The 18,553-nt window shown below is 42.1% G+C and overlaps 1 protein-coding gene across 1 annotated transcript in view; it reads left to right on the top strand.

Annotated features, from left to right (window-relative positions):
• LOC112309687 (collagen alpha-6(VI) chain) overlaps positions 1 to 18,553 on the top strand; it is a 140,105-nt gene that overhangs the window by 88,794 nt on the left and 32,758 nt on the right. The window contains exons 25-29 of the mRNA XM_024565909.3: positions 5,516 to 5,578; positions 8,393 to 8,455; positions 9,252 to 9,302; positions 10,936 to 10,971; positions 12,245 to 12,307. Of these exons, the coding sequence (XP_024421677.2) occupies positions 5,516 to 5,578; positions 8,393 to 8,455; positions 9,252 to 9,302; positions 10,936 to 10,971; positions 12,245 to 12,307 (276 nt within the window). The remainder of the gene's footprint in view (positions 1 to 5,515; positions 5,579 to 8,392; positions 8,456 to 9,251; positions 9,303 to 10,935; positions 10,972 to 12,244; positions 12,308 to 18,553) is intronic.

Here is an 18,553-nt window from a genome sequence, read left to right as displayed (position 1 = left end):
AATTTCCCCTGCTGTGAAATAAGAATAGCAATAGTAGCTACCTCGTCAAATGTTTGTGGAAATGAAATGGTTTAATGTTGTAGGTGCTTAGAACGGTGCCTGCCTTATAGTAAGCACTGTGTAAATGTTTATTACTACTATATTGCATCGATGGTACCTAATTTAACAGGGACATTTTCTACCCAAAGCATGCTCGTAGCCAATCCAGGGAAAGCCAGAATAATAACAACAACAGAACACTATGCGACCCGTATTGCAAACACCAGATTTCATCATTCTGCGTCATCTGGGTTAAGTGATGCGTCAGTCATTCCCTTTACCGACGTATAGACGTTTACTGAGGGTTTCCTGCCATCAGGCCCTGTAGCGGGATAGAAGGATGGTCAGACACAGAGCCTAGCCACAGGTGCTCCCAGGCTCGTAAAGGAGACCCATGCAGACAGACAGTTGAGAGGTGGTGCAGAATTACTGCTAAAGTAGAATTATACCCTGGCAGAATTTTCCTTCTCTCCTGCATGGACCCTTACTTAACTCTCATGTGACATTTGTAAGGTTTTCCATAACAAGACTTATTTTGGGAAGTTCTTAATGAATGAAATAACTGCATTTGATTATTGAGATGATGGGTGTTTCTGACAAGCATTTATGACACTAATCCAGAAATAACTATGCTAACCGTCTCACGTTACATAGGATGATTAGTTTTGAAATAATAAAGCTTCCAGCCAGAAAGAAAATAGAATTATACCCAAGGTAGAGTGGTGGAAGAAGGATGGCATTATAGGAGGGAAAGGGTGGCTTAGCTTTTGCGGGATAAGGAGGCTTTCTGTAGGGGACCGAGGGAGAGAGGCAGGCATGCAAGGAGAGGCATCAGATTATATAAAAAGAGACATCAAGGTGAATTCGGGGAGCTACGCATGGTTCAATCTGGATGAAATGTGGGATGGCCTAGCACTGTCAAGGTCAACATCTTCTCAGGTGTCTTGGAGGTTTGTTCTTGCATTAGCTTACCTTTTGCTGGCCTCTCGATTTTTTTTTTTCTCAGATTTACAGAAGCTGAGCATTTAATCTCCTTGGGTTGTTTGATATTTGCTGATCAGGTTTGATATCACAACCTGATATTTGCTGGTTGTCAGTGTAGCCAATGTTATACCTCCGTGAATATAATTACTAACAGGATTCCTTTTAAAGGTGAGAAGAACATGCACCCCTTACCCCTGCCCTGGTGTATCTCATCCAAAAGGGAGGTGTCCTCAGCAATGCCCCTGCCGTCAGTCCCAAACTCCTAGTGCAATCCCTTCTGATATGGTGCTACCTAAGGACAATTTAAAAAACATTCTAAGCCTCTTTCTTCCATCCTCACTTAACACTAAGGCAGTTGTGACTGTCAAGGACTCAACACGAACCAACAACCCCCAGCCCAAATCACCTTATTGGAGGTTAGATCTGGCCCCAGCCTCCTGCATGAAGTTTGGAGATTCACATTTTTAAAACTCCAGTCTTAACTGGAGCATGGATGGTAAGAGTTTGGGAGTCCTGCCCAAGACATGGGTGTCAGAACAGGAGATGGGGTGGCTGGGGGTTCAGTCTTGAGGGTCGCAATCGGGTTTGGTTTTTACCTCATCCTCCTATTAACTGAATGATTTGGGGTTAAACACTTTGAGAATCTGTTTCCGATTGGTGAAATGGTCTTAATGCTCTGTATCTCACCGTATTGTTGTAAGGATTGAAGAAGCCACATATAAATGTATACCTCTCAGCACAGTGCCTCGCACGAAATTAATGTTCAATGAAAGGACACCATGGCAAAGCCAGAGGAGATTTGACCTCTAGCAAATGCCCTTTCTCTTTAAATGCCCTGAGCTGCTATTTTAATTCAGAGCTACTCTTGATCTCTGATCAAGGCAGCCTTTTGACTCTGAGGTCTTGGGGATGGCAGAGAGTTTTTCTTATTTTCTTTAGAGATATGGTCCCTTACATAACCAGCAGTATTTGTGTAGGTAATTTATCTGGGTAACAACTCCCTGAAGCTTGAGCTCCATTCATGCAATCAACCCCAGTGTGGTACTTTGTATGGTGCGCCACAGGAAGCAGAATCAGGCTTTCTGACATTCTCCGGAAAAGTTCCTGTCTGCATCCTTCCATCCATCCAGGAAACCCTTTACTTGGGCAGGCTTCCAAACGGGCTGATCTCTCATTGTGCTCATGTGCTCATTGTGCTCACTTGAGGTGCCTACACATGAAGTAATCTCCCAGAAACATTCTTTACCTCATAGCACTTATGATGTCTGAAGGAAGCAAAGAATGTGGGCTCCTAGGCAAAACTTCCAGTTTGTCCCTGAGCATCAAGAGCACTTAAAATCTCTACTCCTTCCATCTGTGATCTACATGAAAATTTCACATGGAAAACCAGCAAATCAAACACATGATTTTATCTCTCCTGGGAACCATTCCTGGATGGGTGGTTGGACGAATCAATGAAAAGGTGGGTTGATGGATTCCAGGTACTGTGTGTGGGTTCTGGAGATATGAAGTCAGTAGGATATGCATTTGCCTTTAAGGAGTGCACAGGCTATTCTCTAGTGGATGAGAGAGAGAGAGAGAGTGAACAGTTACATACAGAGTAGAGGAATCTTTGGGACAGCTGAGAGACCCAGCACAGCTGGGGGTTCTGGCGTTCTTCCTGAGATACTGATGCTAAAAGTAAGATTTTTGGTAGAGGGAAATTGTTCTTCCCTAGTGGAAAAATGGACCTAAGCAAAGGGAGCAACTTGCACAAGTGTGGATGTGTAAGGCACAAGAAGTGTTTGTGACTCGGGTGTTTGATGAGCATAGAATGATTGACGAGGTCACAGATGACTACAGAGGCAGGCAACACCAGTGGTTTGACGGATTTTATATATTAAGAAAGTGCTCAAACGTTATTCTGAAATCTACTCAGAATTCAGAATTTCAGGCAAAGTGACAGCATTAGCCTGACATTTTAAATCTAAAGCAGAAAGGAATGGAAAATGAGTTAGAGAGAAGCCAGGCCACAGCAAGAGAAGCCAGGAATTCAGGAGAATACAAGAAGGGCCAGTAGGCAGTGGGAATGGAAGAGAGACGGATACAGGGAGGGGAGGGGATACAGTCCGCATGAATTGTAGCTAATAGCTGATTTGTTTGGAAAGATGAGCAAGAGGGAAGGGTCTGGATGATTCTTGGGTTTCAGGGGCAGGAAAAGTGGCACCATTTCTTAATGAAAAAAACATGAGACTAAGCATGACTTATGGTAAATATGATTATCGGTGGTAATCAGTTCCTGTGGGGTAGCCACTGGGCACTTCAGTGTGTCAATCTGGTCTGGCCCACAGATCTGTCTATCTAGGAGTCATTGTGTCCAAGTGGCTTGTGGATCCGCGGGGCTGCCACTCAGCAAGCGGGGATGAAGTGAGAAAATAAGGTCAGAGGATGGGTCCCTGGGGCACGTGGAGATTTAAGAGGCAAATAGAAGAAGCGTCTTCAAAGTCTCCTGAGAACAGACGAGAGAGGGACCAGGAAGACCACGGTAACTCGATGTGACAGAGTTAATGGGATAAACATCCCAAAGAATACATGAACTCAACTAAGGTCAGAACAAAAAAGTCAACTGAGTGGAACACGCAGGCCATGGGAGCTCCGTGCAGTGGTGGACATAGAGGAAGGACACAGATTTTGAGCTACGGAGAGGGACAAAATCGAGATTTTTTTTTAAGACAAAGAAGGGAGGGGAAAAGATGAACGGCTGTGGAAATATCACATTATCTTTCTTAGTAACCAATTTGATGTTCAACAGTCTTTCATATTAGGAAATGTTTTATGCCCAACTTATTGCAGTTTTAATTTTTTTTGAAGATGAAAGATTAATGGCATAATTTTTTTTCTTCTGAACACAATCTGTTAAGTATCATGCTTATTACACAGATTTGGTTTATTTTTAAATTATAGTAACCATGGTAAAGAAAATTGTAAAAATGATTTCAATTCACTGATAATGGGATTATTTACAAGTATTTATAAACAATCTAACCGAAAGACATTTTTGTTGCCATGTGTTTTGATAACCCAAGGGAAAACTCTAATCCCAAATGTTAATAACATAAGAAGCCATTTGGGCTGTCTCTGAATTGGGATTTTTAAATGTTCGGCTTTAAAACTATTCCAATAAAACATTCTTTTAGAATGTTGGAGAGACTCCTATTGTATCAAATAGATTTTCCATATAGATGTGTGGTGTGTTTATCCACCTTTTTAAGTTTTGTTATATTCAATAAGATCCTAAAGCTTTCTTTATGTAGGTCTTTCACCTTTTTTTGCTAAGTTTATTCTAAGAATTTTATAGTATTTTCCCCACTGGTGAATGAAAATTCATTTCAATTTCTAACTTATTGCTAGGAAAGAGAAAACTATTTCAGAATATTGTACTACACAAATATATCTTATTATTGTAAATTATTTTCAGTAAAGTTTCTTGATCTTCCTATTGTGCAAATAATATAACAAGGGGGAACACAGAAAAAAAATAAAGAATTATCTTCTGGAGGGCAGGCCCCTTGTGGTACAGTCTTCCCCTGCTAGGTGAGTGTTCTAGGAACCCATCTGTATCAGTGCACCAGCCAGCATTGTGAGAGGTTGCATTCAGCTTCAGGGATTTTTTTTGAAGACTCTTTTAACATGTTTGCCCATTTCCCAATGGGTAACTTACAAGTGCACTGCCCACACTGCACTGGGTGTTCAGTAGTTTTTGACCTAAAAAGGCCCAATCCCCATACACCATCCTCCCTATTCCCCCGGTCTCGCCCACAATGACTTTTGTTTGTTTATTTGTTTCCCCAGATGAAAAAAGTCTTCAAAGGGAAATGTTTTGCTGATGTGGAATAAGTGAAACAAAAAACAGCAGAAACACCAAAAGGCGTCAAAATTGACAAGTTCAAAAACTGTTCTGAGCAGTGGAAAAAAGTCTTAATAGGTGTATTGCATCAACCAAAGAACACTTTGTAGGTGATTGGAGTTTAAACATGTGAGAATAAATACACAAAGTTTTATAAATAAATTCTGGGGGGTTTGGATCCCCCCCCCCTTGTATTTGCAAATACAGATGTTTACCTTAAAACCCACACACTCACACACATGTTTTCTACCAAAGCAAGGAACCAAGAAGAATGTAGTTCAGAGCAAATGCCATCTGGAACACCCACTGTACATGTTTGACATTTTAGCAATATCTGCTCCAACAGCAAAACAGTGAGAACCTAACATCTCTTTGGAAGAGAAGACACACTCATTTAGGCAACATCTGGCATGAATTACTTTATTAACTTTCCTTTATTTACTAGTCTTCATTTGACAGCTGGGATACTTTTTTCCAAAGCAGGAATGAATGAAGCCATACATCTTTTTGCATCTGGGGTTCATTTTCCTCTTAGAAGAGACACGAATGGTTTCAAGGAAAGTTGCTTTATGTTCTGCTGTATTTGCAATTCTTGTTTTGTTTCAGGGGCCTCCAGGACCAGAAGGAAAGGCGGGGAGTCAAGGCCATTTGGGAAGCCAAGGAAATAAAGTAGGTCACATTCTTTGTACCCAGCAAAGTTAAGGACTTTTCCCTCAAGGGAAATGTGTCTGGTTGTATTAGCCAGAGCCCTTTCAACAGAGAAAACATATCCCATTGCCCCTACACCCTGGCTTGATTCTTAGAGAGCCAGCAACAAGTGAGTGAGTACATGGGTGTGGTCCAGGATGAGATCAGGGATTCCAGTTCACATAATCTCACCAGGGGCTACTCCCTATCTGAGCTGCAGGACATCAGGGAAGGGGCCTCTTCTGGGGGCATGCTTTCCTCCCTCCCTCCTTTCTCCTTTGCTCCTACCACCTGCCCCTCCTTTCCTTTTTTCTTCCCTTCTTCTCTTCTCCATACATACAAACCTTTGTTTCTCCCATTATTTTTTTTCTCCATTCACATAAATGTTTGCTGAATACCTTTTAAGACAAAGGCACTGGACTGACTCTCAGCTAGACGAGAAAGTCGACTCCAGGACAGCAGAAATCTGTCTGTTTTGCTCACCGATGCATCCCTAGTGCTGAGAACTATACCTGACACATAATAAGTGCTTAGTAAATATGTGTTTCCTGGAAGAGTTTCTGGGTTGTATAACGATGACTATGACATGGAGTCAACTCCACAGAATTTAGAATATTTTTCAGGACAATAATCTATGTCATAGAGTCGGGAATAGGGAACTGAAGTGGAGGTTTTAACACAGCATCAGTAGCAGTATTCCAGACTGGGGAAGGAGGCTGCAGACTCTGAATGGGCCTTAGGAGATAAGTGGGACTTTGGCAAGCAGAGAGGAAGCATGGGAAATTTCACACAGAAGACATAGGGTGAAGGAGAGTACAGGGTTGGAAAATCCTGGGACTGGGCAGTGGGGTTGAACAATGGCACTTAAAGAATAAAAAAGTCTGTGGTGACTGGTTTTATGAAGTAGCCAGTACAGTGCTATTTACGATTTTTTACTAAAGTGTATGAACACAGCCAGACTTTGGAAGATTTTTAAATAGGCAGCTCAGTGCAGAAATATTTTGAAGGCTGAGAGACAGGAAGCCCGGAGACTAGCTGGTATATGCTCGCAGTTACCGGACCAAACAATGGTGACCGGGTGACCTAACGGGGTGGGACTCTTCCAGGAGGAAACTGCATCAGGAGGGGAGATGGCTGGTCGGGGACGTAAGGGCTTCCATCACGAGTGGCAACACCATCCTGGAATGGGAAAGTCATGAGGGAGAGCAGGTACAGGCGTGAAGCAATTCATGTGGTTTGGGGGACAGAGGAGAGGGTTCAGGGCTAGGTGGAGATGCAGATTTCAGTCATTTGGACTCTGGGGAAACGTCTGTTTGTAAGAAAGGGAAGAGAAGACACACATGACTTATTAGAAAGGGAGGGGAAGAAACCCGAAAGCCTACTGGATGCTGAGAAGAAGTGTTCAAGGAGGAAGGGTCAAGAGCATCAGCTGACGCACACTGGGAGAGCCACACTTGGAGAGCCACTGCCCAGAAGGAGGCCTTGGGGCAGACAAGCTGCTTCCCTTCCAGGGGGCCCTCTTTGGTGTCACCCTGAGCTCAGTGCTGGTGGACATTTGTCCATTTGTACTTCTCACACGTACTCTGTTGCCTTTCTATCCCTAAAAATGAGCTAACTTCTCCCAGTCAACAGAGGCTACACCACTCCCACGCTGTTTCTCCCAAAGGTCACATGATGCAAAGGGCAGGGGGGTAACCAGACAGCGGGAAAACTTGCCCAGCACTACCTCAGCCAGACGATGAAGGTTAGCGTCAGCAGTGACAGCCCCGTCGACAGGACGTACTCCTGACGTGATGTGACGAGAATGGCACTTTACCGTTGTGGTCTTTATCCCCAAACCCATAAAAATCAACGTAATTATGAGGAAAAACGTCATAGAAACCCACACTGAAGGACATTCTACAGGATACCTGACCGGTGCTCCTCAAGGCTGTCTGCATCATCAAAAACAAGGGATAGTTGATACACTGTCACAGTCTAGAGCGGCTTAAGGAGGCAGGACACGGGGTCCTGGAACAAAAACAAAAGAGGGTATTTGGTAAAAACTAGGGACATCTGAATAAAGTATGGACTTTGGTCAATAATGAATCAATATTCATTCATTTTGAGAAACATGCCCCGTTGACGTAACTAACGTAATGGTCAATAGGAGCGTATCGGAACTCTAGGTGCTGTCTTCACGTTTCTGTCAATCAAAAGCTTTAAAAATTTGCTTTCTTAGGAAAAGGAGTTCACCTTCTTTTGTCAGCCTGTGCCAACTTTCCCAAGTAGCTAGGATTTCCTCACCATAAGCCTGGGATTGTTTAGAGCCCGCAGTGGGTGTTCTAGCCGTCAGAGGTCAGAAGTCACTGCCAGGGATGCCGAGCTACTTCGTCGTATTGATGGACACTTCTAGGTTAATAAGTCTGTTGTCTTTGCTGCAACCAGGTGATTTGCATGGGTCATCACGGGAAATAGTTTTGTTAACTTTCTTAAACAGTACAGAGCTTCCTCTTTGACTCGTGTAAGACATTATTCCTATGGGTGCAGTTCATGGCACTAAGCGGCTAGGATGGCACCTTGCACTAAACACGTACATCGGACTTGTGGAAGCTTCATTTATCAGTAGAGGAGACCTGAGCAGCCAGCAGCAGCTCCTCCGGAATTGGTTGCACAATTCTCAGTCCTGGCCACAAACCCAGTGTCACTGTGTGATACCCATGGATGCAGTTGAAAGTATTGTCTCTGTGCCATCATTTTTAATTTTGTTTACAAAAACAACCTACCAAGCATACATTTTGATGTTCTGTGTAACAGGGAGAACCTGGAGATCTGGGAGAAAAAGGAGACGTGGGCTTCGCTGGCCCCCGAGGCTTGCCGGTTAGTGTGTCATCCTTACTTTTCGCTTTGAGATAATAATGTTGCCCTTGCAATCTTTTACCTCAGTGGCTGTCAGGCGCGGTTCTCTGAAGAGGGGGTTAAAGATACCATCCTAATCTAGCTTTATAACTTTCTAGAAATTGAGATGTTATCCTCATTTTGGATGAGTTCCTTGGCCAGCTTTTCCAAGGTTCCATCTTCTCAGGTACCAAACATCCTGGCCAGGGGCTCTTGAAGCCAGAGGATAAAATGGACGGAACTTGCCTTTAGCATCCCCAGAGCCCTTCTTCCATTCTCCCCCCATCCCCAAGAGACCAGTCATCAGAAACCCAGCCCACACTCCCCCTGCCCCCCAGCTCAGGCCATCTCACTAAGGCCTTCTACAAGGGTCCAACAGAAGCCAGTGCCCAGGCATTCAGGACTGTCTTCTTTTTATCCAGCAAAGTGAAAATGGATTAGTGTTAAGGGATTAAAATACATGTGTTATCTGGAACACCACTACTTCCTTTTATTGAAATTACTACCTGCCTGAAATTTTCTGATGTAATCCTCATCATAACGCCAAGAGTAGGGGTGATTATTATTCCCACTTTATAGATGCTACAAGTGAGACTAAGGGACAGCGCTGTATGTGTTACTGAGAGATGTCTTTAGTGCCGCTGTCACCAAATGCCAGTGGCCTGCCCTGGAGAATCCTGCTTCCTCATTTCTCCATCACCCCCACAGCTGGCTGCTTTGTTTCTTGTGAATAAGCCTGCTCTGTCTGGGCATTTGTAATTAACTGCTTTGTTTCCAGGGGGATGATGGCGACCCAGGTTATGGTAGCGTGGGGAGTAAAGGAGCAAAGGTAAGACTCGTGGGCGGCAAGCTGAACATTTTCCATTACTTTTTTTGTTGCTTGGTTTTTGTTTTCCACACTAAAGAAAAAAAAGAATGTGAGCAGGGCAGTGTGGGACCATTTAGAGATAGATTTTGGTAATTTACTTGCTGATATCCTGTGGGGAATGTGGTAGAAGAAAAAAAAACAATTTGGTGGTTTACGGTGTAGGCAACAACTGAAACTTGAAAGCTAACGCCCTGGTCTTTGCAGCGCTGTGCAGCCAGGCCCGACTTGTCCTGGTCCTGTGCTCAGTGTATTTAGGGATACAGTCCAAAAGATGTCCTTTTATTATGTTTACTTTAGCCATTAGTGAGAGGTTTTGCAGAGCCTTTGTAAGTGCACTGGGCCAAGCAGTAACTTACAAACCTTTTAACTATGTCAGACGGATAGGTTTGTATTTAAGTGTCTGGAAGTAAGCTAGAAAAGTTTATCAAAACCAGTGATTTATATATATATTGATAGTGACTGCCTAGAAATCATAATAACATCCACAAAAATGATAAAGTTAATGTCCTTTATGTAAAATGGTTGAGACCTATGAAAAAGAATTGCTGAGATATAAAAGAGAAACTTTGATGATTAAAAAGACATGCCAAGTTCATGTTGAAAAGTCTAAAACATTATGAAAAATCAGTGTAATTCCAAATGAAATCCCACTGGGAATGATGCAAGAGGCTTTCTGGGAGAACAAACAAACAAACAAGGCTAGAAGTTCTTTGGAAAAAAAGAACTTTGAGAGATTTCCAGTGAAATGTCCTTTACAATAGAAAATAATTGAAAACAACCTTACTATCTCATAAGAGGGAAATATTAAGTAGCCTACAGCAGGGGAATATTACCACTATTTATATGGTATGTATATGCAGTGTATGATTATGTGAAGACATCATTATGTAACCTATCAAGTAAAATATCAGAATGGAATCAGGAAAAAATCTGTTTATCCCAATCGTGCTCACATACATTCAAAAAAGCTGAAAGAAAATATAACAAAGTATTTATAATGGGTAATGAGATGCTGGGTAGTGAGATTTGGGTGACTTTTCTTCTTTCTCTTCTTTTGTATTTTGTATATGTTTGAGGAGATACTCTGCTTAATCATCAGAAAATAAACTTTATTTTAAATCAAATATTTTTTCATCAAATGGGGCTTATCATACTTCTTCAACTATAGTCTGTGGCCAAAGTAAAGTAAGCAGAGAACTAGAAAATGACAGGTCAGGTTTAGACTCTAGGCATCCCGAATTTCTCCACTGAAATCCATTTTAAGAGGACTGTTTCAGAAACACATGGCCGAACGACGGGCTTTCCCGTGCTACTCCTACAGTAGAAGGAGAGCTGATTTGTGATTACTCAGCAGTGTGCGATTGTCCACTTATCTTAGGTGGTCATGATATTTTGGTGAAATCAGTAAGTAGTTCAATTTAGAAGTTGAAGTCAGTTTCTCAAATAGTGATTTACAGTTTCATTTTCAGTTGTTTTGGTCCTTCCTCGGTTCATAGGCGTTAAAAACAAAATAAGTCAGCGGGTAAAATTAAAGTCAACATAAACCTGCCTTGGTGACCTAGGCACGTATTAATTTTCTCTACTGTCATTATAGGGACAAGAAGGGTTCCCTGGAGAAAGTGGATCTAAGGTACTGTGTGCCCCGTACTAACTAGAGCTCAATCAGAAGCACTTCAGGTTGTGAAACGCACCATGGGGCAATGGGAGGACACTTCATTATAGATGAATTTCTAAAGTGGTTATGGGGGAAAGGAGGGGAGACAGCAGGCTTTTTAAAAATGAAAAAATTAGCCCTGGCTGATGTAGCTCAGTGGATTGAGCATGAGCTACAAACCAAAGGGTCACCAGTTCGATTCCCAGTCAGGGCACATGCCTGGGTTGTGGGCCAGGTCCCCAGTGGGGGCCACGTGAGAGGCAACCACACATTGGTATTTCCCTCTCTTTCTCCCTCCCTTCCCCTCTCTCTAAAAATAAATAGATAAAATATTTTTCTTTAGATAAAATAGATAAAATAAATAGATAAAATATTTCTTTTCTTTAAAAAAAGTAAAATAAAACATTTATTTTTAGTTGTTGAATTCATAGGTAAAGGAAGAAGTTATCCTTATTTTCCTGAGCACACATGCTGCTGCTCCTCTATCACATCTATTTTCTTGTTTGTTCAAAGGAAAGTGAAGGGTAAGGAACATGAAACTTACCTGACCTCACCTGGCCCCATTTTCCCAATATGCTTATAAATCACCTTCAGATACTAAGTTAGCAATGCTGTCACTTTTGCTAGAAACACTGACTGAGCTCAGTAAATGCCAACTCCTCCGACAGGGCCAGGGGACAAAATAAGGACAGAGTTCATGTCTCCAGAGTCTGTGTTCTGACTGGAGAGACGGAAGTAAAACAGTGAGCTATAGAACTGTGGGGTTTGGGGGGTGCACCTCAAAGAAGACTGTTAAAAGATACAAATGTATATGAAAATGTCTTCAAAATACCATATGACCTCGCTTATAAGAGGAATCTAATGAAAAAAAAACAAATGAGCAAAATAGAACCGGACGCATGGAAACATGGAACAGACTGACAGCGGCCAGAGGGGGTAGGGGAGGAGGGTGATGGTGGAGAAGGGGAAGGGACTAGTCAAAGAACGTGTATGAATGACCCACGGACATGGACAATGGAGAGGGGATTGACTGCAGGAGGAGGGTGTGGACTGGGAAGGGGAGGGCAAGGGGGGAAATATCGGGACAACTGTAATAAAATAACAGTAAAAAAGTTTAGAAAGGAGTTTTATAACTCTGATTTGGAACTTAAAAATAAAAGAAAATGTCTCCTTGTTGCATTTAGTTTAAAAACACATTGAGGCATCTCTTTGATTTTAATAACTATTTTATTTTTCCAAACTTATTTAGGGTGAGATTGGGGACCCTGGTGGTCCAGGAGAAGCTGGACCCAAGGGAGCCAGAGGCCTGACGGTAAGTTCCTTTGATGCTTACAATCTCCGCTACTTTGGAAAGTCCTTTTCAATGTTTTACCAATCATTTGGGTTGTCACTTATTCCCAAAGACTTGTAAAGTGTGTGTATTTTTTATTATATTTTATTGATTATGCTATTACAGTTGTCCTGATTTTTTCCCCTTTTTCCCCCTCCACCCAGCAGCACCCCCCACTCCCTCAGGCAATCCCCCCACCATTGTTCATGTCCATGGATCATGCATGTGAGTTCTTTGGCTACTCCCTTTCCTATACTGTACTTTACATCCTCATGACTATTCTGTGACTACCTGTTTATACTTAATCCCCTCACCTCTCACCCATTCTCCCACAACCCCCTCTGATCTCCTTACCTTTAACCTTTGACATTTTAATCATGATGTGTCTTGGTGTCTCTTTGCACCCATCTTGTTTGGGGTTCTCCGTGTTTCCTGGACTTACATGTCTATTTCCTTCACCAAATCAGGTAAATTTTCTTTCATTATTTTTTCAACTAGATTTCCAATTTCTTGCACTTTCTCTTATCCTTCTGCCACCCCTATGAAGCGAATGTTGGATTGATTAAAGTTGTCCCACAGGCTGCTTATACTATCCTCATTTTTTTGGATTCTTTTTTCTTCTTATTGTTCTGATTGGTCGTTTTTTTGCTTCCTTATGTTCCAAATCACTGATTTGATTCTCAGCTTTGTCCATTCTACTGTTGTTTCCTGTAAATTGTTCTTTATTTCAGTTAGTGTATCCTTCATTTCTGATTAGATCTTTTTTGTGTTGCTGAGGTCCTCGCTAAGTTCTTTGAGCATCCTTATAACCAGTGTTTTGAACTCTGCATCTGATCAATTGCTCTTCTCCATTTCATTTAGCTCTTTTTCTGGATTTTTGATCCATCCTTTCACCTGGGCCATGTTTCTTTGTCTCCTCATTTTGGCAGCCTCCCTGTGTTTGTTTCTGCATATTAGGTAGAGCTGCTTTGGCTCCGTGTCTTGGTAGTGTGGGCTAATGTAGTAGGTTTCCTATAGGGTCCAGTGACACTGCTTCCCCTATCACCCAAGCTGGGTACTCGAGGTGCCCTCCGTGTGGGCTGAGTACACCCTCTTCTTTAGTTGAGCCTTGGTTGCTGTTGGCAGATCAATGGGAGGGATTTACCCAGGCCAGTCAGCTGCAAGGACTGGCAGTGACCACTGACCACAAACCTTCATCCTCTGTAGAGGATCAGCTGTGCAGGGGCAGAGTGGTGGTGCTCCAATGTGGTCTGTAGCTGTCCGCTTGGTGCATAGGCTCTGGGGTTTCCTGGTAGGTACAGGCCAAGGTCAGCCCCGACCTGTTTCGCCCAGGATACCCTGCCTGAGCCGTAAAGCAAACTGAGATGGCTGCTGCTTGTGCTGGGCTTGGAGATTCCCAGGTAAAGTCAGGCTGTGAATCTAGGCTGCTAGTTCTGGGCCTGGCGCTCACTGAGGCTAGCTGCTGCTTGTTTGTTCACATGGAAAAGCAGCTTGGGTGGGCCCTTAATTTAGGTGGGGCGGAGTCTGTGGGAATCTCCAAGGCAGGTCAAACAGTGTTAGGCCAGGTTGGTGGAATCTTAGATAAGGCACCAGTCTGCCAGCTCTGTGTGGTGAAGGCATAGAAAAGGGTCAATGGCCTCTGCTTGCCTTGATGCCAGGTACTTCAGCCTCCCCCTGCACACCATTACTGTCCCTCTAGATACCACTCCTGCACCGGAGCTCAGAGGGAGTGAGTCTGCGTGTGGGTTCTTTAAGAGGAACTGCTTGGGGCTCCAGCAGTTTCTCCACCAACCAATCCCAGCTGGTTCTCGCAGCCAGAAGTCGTGGGGACTTATCTTCCTGGCACTGGAACCCTGGGCTGGGGGGCCTAGTGTGGGTCCAGGACTCCTGGCTCCTGAGATATCCCTCCCAAATTTTTATCCACCACACGTAATTGTAGGACCAGCCCTTTAGGGGTCTGCGCCCCTCCTACCAGTCTCGATGGATATGGTTTCTTTAAGTCCATAATTGTCAGACTCCTATTCAACTTGATTTCTATCAGTTCTGAATGATGGCTGTTGTATATTTTAGTTGTAATTTTGTTGTAGTTGTGTGAAGAGGCGGAATGTGTGTATTCTTTTAAGGCAAATTTGGGTAAGGAAGTGGATATGTCGCTCATCCTTCAATGCCAGGAAGAGGGCAATGACTGTTTGCTTTTAGTGGCCAAGTCCTGGCTGCCAAGGTACTATAATTCTTGGTTTTTTATTTTTTAAGGAATTCTAGTGGTCCAAACTATGTTTTTAATAGAATTTATTGGGGTGACATTGGTTAATGAAGCTTCCAAAATATGGTCAATTTAATCGCGTCTCCCTGGCAGCCTTAGTGCAACCTAAGGCCCTCTGGGAGCTTGTCTTCACTGCGCAGGCTTTGTTAACTGTTGTACTGTCATGCGGTGTGTGCCCTGAAAGACCTTCTCTTTATTGAGCTCAAGAGGGTATCTCTTGTGCTTTGAGAGCAAGTTTCCATGTATTATGTAACCGAATATGTCTTTATTATTCCTGGGAGGGGGTTAGATGTTGCCTAACGCTGTGACTCACTCAGACCAAACACGAGTCTCCATTACATTTCACAGACATCAGGGGCCTTGGGTTCCAGTAGCTTCAGAATGGATTTTTGCGTTTGCTGACTCTCTGTATCTTAGACTGAGTGTGAGACGGCTGTTTTGTAAGAGAGACAAGCGCAGCATAATTGTCTCCAGATGCGTTCTTTGTCTCGTTGGGACCAGCACTGATCAGGTGGGCTGCCCTGAACACCAGGTCAAGCAGGAAAGAAAAATACAGAATCTGACTGAACTTGATACTTGAGGTGGTTTTGATTCTTGTCATGAGAGTTGATTTTATTCTGGATTTTTTTTCTCTTTTACATTATATAGCAAGCACTTTAGGGATTATTTATGTGGGTTTTAGGGCTGCAAAATAAAGAAACTGCTCTTTTTTCCCTTCATCCTGCCTCTCCCAAGAGAACTACCTCCCAGCTATAATTCTTTCCTTCATACATATTTTTGGATTACTGTCCTTTAACATTATGCTCTTTAAAAAAAAAATTGAAGGCAGATATAATTAGATAATTGGAAAAGACTTTCAAGTTAATCTAGATGTCATCTGCATTGAAGAATCTCTGTATTCTCTCTCCCTCTGCTTGTTAATGAGGTCGTTTACCCTTGAACATGGGAAACCTTCTAACAAGTTCAGCTGCTTGTTGGTTTCCCCTCTCCCAATGGCACATTAATCATTTTTTAAAAACAATAAACTAGTGGGGAATATATTAACTTTTTCTCTTGGCCTTTGGTTCCTTGAATTTCTTTTTTTTCTCCCATATTGGGCAATTCATCACTGTTTGTGACTTGCTAATTTCATCTGCCAAGCTGTATTTTCCTCTACATGAGTATTGTTGAATTTGAAGTTTAGACACTGAAAACTTCCAGGTTTTCCTTCTCAAAGAGTTGCTGTTTCTATTGGAAGATTGTGGTAAAGTGTTGCCTTAAATGTTGAGTGCCTCTTTAGCTCTCTTGGAACACTTACATTCCTAGTTTAAGTCTTCTGAATCTTCACCTTGGGTTTTTTTTCCCCCTAACTAAAGAGTTTTATTTTTAATTTGCCTTGACTTTTAATCTGTCTTATTTTGTGTATTCTTGTGTGTTTGTATGTATTTATATTTTTTACTAACTTTAAAACATGCCCTTACTTCAAGGCAGGGTTTCTCAAACTCAGTAGTGACGAGTTGGGTTGGATAGCCCTTTGTTGTGAGCGGGCTGTCCTGCACACTCACTCTAGTACATTTAGCAGCATCCTGACCTCTCTCCACTAGATCAGCAGTTTTCACCCTTTGCATCTCATGGCAGCCATAAACTAATGACCAAAATTCTGTGGCATAGCGAAAAAAATGTATAATATTCTTTGCCGATCTGACAAAAATAGGTATAATTTTGATTTGTTCACACTGGATGGCTATTGTTATGTTGGCTGTTGTCATTTTTTAATTTGACAGTCTAAGGAAAAGGAGGTCAGTACCCCCGACTAAATGGTCAGGTATTGCATGTTTTAAAAATTCTTGCAGCACACCAGTGGGCGGTGGTACACCAGTTGGAAATCGCTGCCCTAGACGCCAGCAGCAGCCACCACTGTCCCCTCCCTGCTTATGACAGCAAAAATGTCTCCAGAGATTGTCAAGTGGCTCCTGCAGGGGGTGGGAGGGTTCAAACCTCTCCCTAGTTCAGAACCACTGGTTGAAAGAATCAAGTAATTTCACAAGATTTGTTAGGAAAAAATGGCAATCCCTCCGCCCCCATCTTTTCTCTCCTAATTATTTAGGTTGTCCTTTTGCTCTACTTTCTGGGAGATTTCATTGACTTTACCTCACAATGTTCTATTTTAATTTTCAAGAGCTCATTTTTTTCTCTCTGAATATTACGTTTTTTTATATTATTCTCTTCTTGTTTTATGGCTGAAATGTCTTCTTTTGCCTCTCTTAAGGATATGAATTAGCATTTTTTAGTCTTCTTTGCCCAAATAGTCTGTTTCCTGAAGTTTGGGTTTTTCCCTCTTTTTCTCTCTATTTCTCACATGTCTGGAGAATGCAATATTTCTTCCTATTTCAGAATTGAGGACAAAAAGGCTGATCGGAAGCCTCAGGGACAGTGGGACTAGTCAAACACAAGTTTCCCTGCAGAGTGGTCTGGCTGAGTTCTTAGCAAACCTCTGATACCAGCATCTGAGGTCTTTCTTCTTTGTCTAGTCAGAGTCTCCTGAGAAGATTTCTTTCCATTTCCTGCCTGGGGTGGAGGTCTGACTGCGGGCTTCCGAGGGACCCCATGGAAAAGAAGAGCTGAAAGGACATATCTATTTCACATACCTTCATTCCATCTCTCTGTTCTCAGGGTGGTACCTTTGGCCTTCAACTCTTCCCTGAGATCCCTAGTATAGACACCTCGGTTTTACTTCTGTCTGGTGTGGGGTGGAAGAAGGAACATTCACACAGCTGTAGAGAATGCAGAGGAGATGGTGGATTCCTGAAATGATTTTCAGCAAGCCCTCCTTGGTTAGCTTCTCCCCTTTGCTCCGACAATCCTTCTAGAGGTACCTGGGCTGATAATTCCTGAGCCTTCTGGTAATAAAACATGAATTCTTGGCTTTCCCTGCTGCTGACTTAGGATTCAGCTTTTTCCGATCTCCTAAGGCATTTACCACTTATACATCTGCCTTCTAGCTTCCAAAGGTTCATGGCTGTTGTCTCCTTTCCCATTCTTTCCATGCTTGCCTTTTTTTTTTTTTTTTTGCCTGTTTAAAAATCCACTTCCTATTATTTTAGTAAGGCATTGGGAGGGCTCAAAAGCAAATGCATATGCTCAATCTACCATTTTCCCCTGGAGGGTTGTCTGTATCTTCTAAATAAAAGATGATTGGTAAATTTTTTTTCTACTCAACCCAGCATACTGTGAGTATCATTGGAATACCCAAAGGATATCAATAATTACCGTATTTTTTGGACCATAAGACACATGTAGGTTTTAGAGGAGGAAAATAAGAAAAAAAATTTGAAGCAAAAAATGTGGCAAAATATTTAATAACATCCTTTAAAGCAGGAATCCTGTAGCAAGCCAGGTAAGCTACAATTGGTCTATAAGATGCACCTCCACTTTCCTCCCAAATTTAGGGGGGAAAAGTACATCTTATAGTCCAAAAAATATGGTATTTGCTGTTCCTTGGGAAACGCTTGTACAAATTACATTGATTTTAGACAAGTTCATTTTTTATTCCTATAAAGCTTATAAATCCTGTGGCATTTTGACTGAACAAAGGAATATGGTTCTAATTTTAAACTAAATTCTAGCTTCCCTTTGATAAATTATATTTATTAAATGAACATGGAAAAATTCCTGGCATATAGTAAATGTCAACAACTGTTGTTTTTATGATCGCTGCTATTCCCCATTTTACTAAAGATTTCTAGCCAACTGTTCAATGTTTTCTTTTTGTCATTTTAAGGATTTTTATATTTAATTTTTTTTGTTTTTCTGGGGGGTTTTGTTCATTTGTTTTCCATTTTAGTCACTAATTAAGTTTAGATAAAAATTCATTGAGATAAAAATTTCTTGCTTTACGCATCAGTTCCAGTTCTAGCAAACTTCCCCAAGGGAGTAACCAGAATTGCACATACAGCTTTAGAGTGGCATTGCTTATTACCACAGCA

The sequence above is a fragment of the Desmodus rotundus genome, chromosome 8 (assembly GCF_022682495.2).
Source record: "Desmodus rotundus isolate HL8 chromosome 8, HLdesRot8A.1, whole genome shotgun sequence".
In the NCBI taxonomy this organism is placed as follows: Eukaryota; Metazoa; Chordata; class Mammalia; order Chiroptera; family Phyllostomidae; genus Desmodus; species Desmodus rotundus.
This window is presented reverse-complemented; position numbering and strand designations above follow the sequence as displayed.